The sequence below is a fragment of the Tupaia chinensis genome, unplaced genomic scaffold (genome assembly GCF_000334495.1).
Source record: "Tupaia chinensis unplaced genomic scaffold, TupChi_1.0 Scaffold000355_1, whole genome shotgun sequence".
NCBI classification, from domain to species: domain Eukaryota; kingdom Metazoa; phylum Chordata; class Mammalia; order Scandentia; family Tupaiidae; genus Tupaia; species Tupaia belangeri.
Window position 1 is genome coordinate 1,809,080 of NW_006159850.1, and position 4,856 is coordinate 1,813,935.

At 52.6% G+C, this 4,856-nt stretch overlaps 1 protein-coding gene across 2 annotated transcripts in view; it reads left to right on the forward strand.

Moving 5' to 3' along the window:
• Positions 1-4,856, forward strand: part of FBXO31 (F-box protein 31) — a gene marked incomplete at its 5' end in the record, with an annotated part of 45,807 nt that overhangs the window by 19,755 nt on the left and 21,196 nt on the right. Inside the window, 1 exon segment of one of the 2 annotated variants that reach the window (XM_014589364.2) lies at positions 325-396. Coding sequence (XP_014444850.1) covers positions 325-396 — 72 coding nt within the window. 2 annotated transcript variants of the gene reach the window in all.

The following is a 4,856-nucleotide window of genomic DNA, read 5'->3' on the forward strand; positions in this document are numbered from 1 at the left end:
TTTTTTTTTTTAAAAAGACTAGACAGTTACAGTTGTTGCTTTGCTGATGGCAACTTTGAGATAAGAGTGATGGCTTTCCTGGTGCAAGGGCTCTCTGTGGAAGTGCAGTTTGTGAAGTCTCCAGAGAGGGCGCCAGGGTGCGAGTCCGCCTGTCCCCTCTGTGCACCACCACCCGCCCTCTTCTGTCGCTTTGAGATTTGTTTGTTTTAGACAGGATCTTAGCCCCTCCTAGCTGGGACCCCAGGTCTCGCTGCATTGCCCGGACCAGCTGTGCCACTGTGCCAGTGCTTGAGTTTGAATTTTAGCAACTGTTTCTTGTTACAGAGTATGGCGTTTGCGAGAACTTGCGGAAGCTGGAGATCACGGGCGTGTCTTGTCGAGACGTCTATGCAAAGCGTGAGTTAACCTACTTGTTATCTTCATCCACCATTAACTGTACGAGAGCAGATACACAGAGCACAGAAAGTGACCCACAGTTCTGCCTTCTCAGACGCCATCTTAGTCCAATCACATCTTAAATATAGCGGTGGTAGCAATAGCTCTTAAGTTGGGGAGTGGGGGCGGCTCTCTTTTTCCCATGTCATGAACCCTGCTTTTCAGTCTGTTGGATAAAAGTGTCTTTTATGAGACATCAGGGACCTTAGATCTAAAAAACGTGGGCTTTACCGGAAGCAATTCTGGTGCTTCCAGAGTTGTCTGTTCCTCTAGGTTCTGGGCCTGCAGCCTGGTGCTATGGACAGCAATCGTAGTTGGAAAATGAAGCCGTAGCATCTTCCATCTAACCCCTCAGTTTACAGAGAGGCTGCCCCTGCACCATGCTTCACACCTTTCTGGAGCTCCACCTTCCCTTTGTTTATTTTTTGATTGTCAAAGGGCGTGTTGCTCACCAGAGAGAGAGAAGAAGAGAGAGAGAGCGAGCGAAGGCCCTCCCCATGGGCATGGTCACACTGCAGTCCTGCCTCCATCTCTCCACCCTGTTGGGATTGAGGCATGCACACACAAGCACCTGGCGTGTTTTTCCAGTTGCCAGGGCCAGGATTTGAACTGCTGTAGGCCATGTGGGACCTGGATCCTTAAACAGTGGGCTGCGGGGCTGGCCCTTCCCTTCTATTTTCCGTGAGCAGAAAAGCCCCTTCTATTTCTTATTCCTCCTGTTGCTTGCTTTCCACAGTCACTGGTGATGTTTGTTGAATGCTCAGAGTCTCCTCAGGACTGGAGTAATTTCTGTCTTTTTTTTTTTTTTTTTTTTTAAGAATTGTTTAATTTTATTCATTGCTATTATTTTATTTTATTTTTATTTTTTGATGTTGGCCAGAGAGAAGAAGACAGAAGTAAAGTAAGAAAGCAAGCTGCCAGGTCTAGGACCCGAACCGTGGCCAGCCATGTGGGAGTCCAGCAGCCTTAACCACCACACCACCTGCTGGCCCCTTGTCTCGCTTTAAAGATATTAAAATTTTATTTTATTGCATGTGAATGATGCAGGTGCCCCCATCAAAGTCTCGTCCCACCAAGTGTCCTCTAGCCCTTCAGCTTGTGGGGTCTTGGACATACATGCGTCCGGGATATCTGGGTTGACTTGGGAGCTGGACTTGTGCTTGGCTGGACGGCCTCCGGCGCAGCCATTCCGCATGCACTGCCCACACTCCTGAGGCTGGGCCTGGCAGGCCGTCCGGCCCACGCTCCGTCTGCTTCTCTGTTGCTAACACTGAGTGTCACTCTGGGCGGTGCAAAGGGTAGAAATGTATTTAGCTTGTGGTTTTGGAGGGCCGAGCTCGAGGACCTGCATCTGGTGAAGGTCTGGTTGGCGGGGACTCCCGCAGAGTCCTGAGGTGCAGAGCTTCAGGTGGCAAGCGCTGCACGTGGGTGTGTGTACATGTGTCTGTCTGTCCCTGTCCCTCCATGTCTCTATCTCTGCCCTAGCCTCTGTCTCCACAAAAACATCAGGAGTCACTCAGGGGACCCCATCCCAGTCACTCCCCACAAGGGCCCCACCTCTTAATCCCATCATCAGATTACATTTTCTCTGAATAGCATCACAGTGGCGAACACTCAATTCTGTGGGGACACTCAGACCCCAGCAGCCCATATCACGCGCACACGCAGACAGACTTCTCTTGAAGAATTGCAAGCAGGCCCACTGCCGTGGCATAGCAGTCAGGCAGGTGCCCTGCAAGGCTGGAAGCCAAAGGGCCGACCACAGGTTTGGATGCACGGATCTGCCTGAGGATGTGCTGGGTGCTCACCCAGAGCACTGAGAAGCCGGCGGGCTGAGGAGAGGAGGGTTGCATGTGACGGGGCCCCGCCGAGGGCACGGGCATGTCTCTTTCATGAACACGCTATCATGAAAAGTGAGAAGAACTGTAAGCCCCGGAAGTCCCATCCTGGTAGGGACACAGAGATCTGTACCTGCCCAGGTGTCGGGTGACCCATAGTACGCAGGGGAGCACACACCGGGGCTATCTCAGCTGTGAGCAGAGGTTGTTGCTGGGTCCTGCCTCTCTTGTCCCGTGGAGGGTGGGCAGTGACTGGGTGCGGGCAGGAGACTGCTGTGGAGAGGACCTGGCGCAGGGCAGGAAGGTGAGGCCATCTGGAGGCTTCTTTCCACTGCTGATTCTGGCCCCCTTGATTTACCTTTACAAAATACAGGGGAGGGGACCAGCAGTTAGCGTAATGGCTGTGTCGCTGGACTCCCACGTAGTCGACCGCGGTTCGAGTCCTGGACCCGGTGGCTTAAAACTCACATCGGGTGCGTGTGCGTGTGTGCCCAAGATCCCGAGAGGAGAATGGAGGAGAAGGGATTGCGGCGTGGCCATCCCCCCTGGGGGGTGATTTCTCGCTTTCTGTCTCTCTGTCTCTCTCTGTCTGTTTGGTGAGCGCATGTGCCCTATAGCAAGAAAAAAAAGAAAAAAAAACTCTCCAAAAAAAAGTATATATATACAGGATAATTTTTATTGTTTGTTATTTAGCTCGCCAGAGTATTTGATCTGCACCAGCAAAATAAGTCTCCGCTTCCAGTGTCACAGTGCAGAGCTGTGCGTCCTGGTTTTGCTTTGACAGTCCTGTCCAGGGACGACTGCTAGCCTTTGGGAACGGGTGGTAGAGGGCGGTGGAGGAAAGGCAACCCTGGCTCCTGGGAGAAGTGGCTGAGTTGGCCAGTCTCAATTTAGTGGCCTTGGACTGACCACAGGGGCAGGTTGAGGGGCACACGAGCATGTGCACTCTTTTTTTAATTAGCATGCGCACTCTTCACAGCAAAGACAAAGGAAGGGCCAGACCCCACTGATGAGTTCTCAGGTGGGGTGGTGCATTCCCTGGCACCCTGGGCCACAGCGCCTGCTCCCCCAGCTCTGGAGCCCCACTGAGCCATCACCTGGGACCTCCCGAGCATGTGCTGGCCCCAGGAGGAGTGAGTGAGACGGGCTGGGTTCCGGAGCTTCTGGTGGGAGTCCAGTGGTGAGAAGGGTCAGGAAGTGGTCTTTCCAGCCAGGTCTGGCAGCTTTGGCCACAGCTCGCCTCTCAGAGCTGGCTGGCTGGCTCCACGTATGCGGGGTCTTCAGAATGCTTATGGGAAGGCCCCTTGGGAAAAACTATGCATGGATTGCAAACTTCTATTTTTTTTAAAAATTTCCCAGAGGGTGTGTGTGCTCGCCAAGCAGAGAGAGAGAGTGGAGGAAAATGAGAAAGCACCTCCCATGGGGGCTGGTCACACTGCGTCCCTTCTCTTCCGTTCAGTGTTTTTGGCATGCATGCACATGTGTCCAGCATGTTTCCCACACCACTGGGTTTAGGGCTCAGACTACATGGTCAGCCATGTGGGATCCGGCAGCTTTAGCCACCATGCCACTGGCTGGCCCACGTTTTAAACATTTTCATACAGAAATAACCTTTGGTTCCTTTATTCCCAGGAATGTTTCGATGTTCCTTGTACTTAGAGGAGTTGCGTTACTGAGGGAGGGTGCTGAGTTGTACAGAAGGCTCTGGCTGTGGAAAGTGGGTCCGTCTTTAGCCCTCTCCCTGCTGTGTCTGTTCAGGTATAAATCCTCGTGTGAAGTCGGGGCGTTTTATGAAAATTCTTCCTGATTACGAGCACATGGAGTACAGAGATGTTTACACCTGCCGTACGTACCTCCCGCGGGCTTTCGCTGTGGCAGCTGTGAGCAGGGGCGGGCGCTGCATGGAGTGTGTCCTTTAACTCACAGACTAGGACGGCTTTGCCCTGAGCAAGCTGAGTTTGTGGCTTCTTGCTGTCCTTCTAGTTTGCTGCTGTGACATGCCATGGCTTGGCTGTGATGGGGTCACGTCTGAGCTGTGGGCACCTGGGCAGCTGTACACGAGGGCCAGTATTCCACCGCAGCTTTTGGCTTGGGGGCATGCCACCCCCTCGGTTGGTGCACATGTTGACATTCACCATTTATGGAAGAAGCTACTCTGAAAGCTCATACAGAGGCAGTGAGCAGAAGACAGAGTAGGAACTGTAAGACTTCTATTCTGAAATAGCAGAAGTTGACTTCTAAGCTTCATTAGTCAATTGCATCTAATTAGCACATGCAAATCACATGCGCGCGTGCGCACACACACACGCGCGCGCACACCCAGTATAGCCAGGACAGACAAACACAGGTAACAGCGTTGATTCTTTTTTTTTTTTTCAAAGAGTTTTTTTTGCTATAGGGCGCATGCACTTGCCAGAGAGACAGAGAGATAGAAAGCGAGAAATCACCCCCCAGGGGGGATGGCCATGCCGCAATCCCTTCTCCTTCATATTCCTCTCAGGATCTTGGGCACGCACGCACACGCACCCCGTGTGAGTTTAAGCCACTGGGTCCGGGACTCGAACCACGGTCGACTATGTGGGA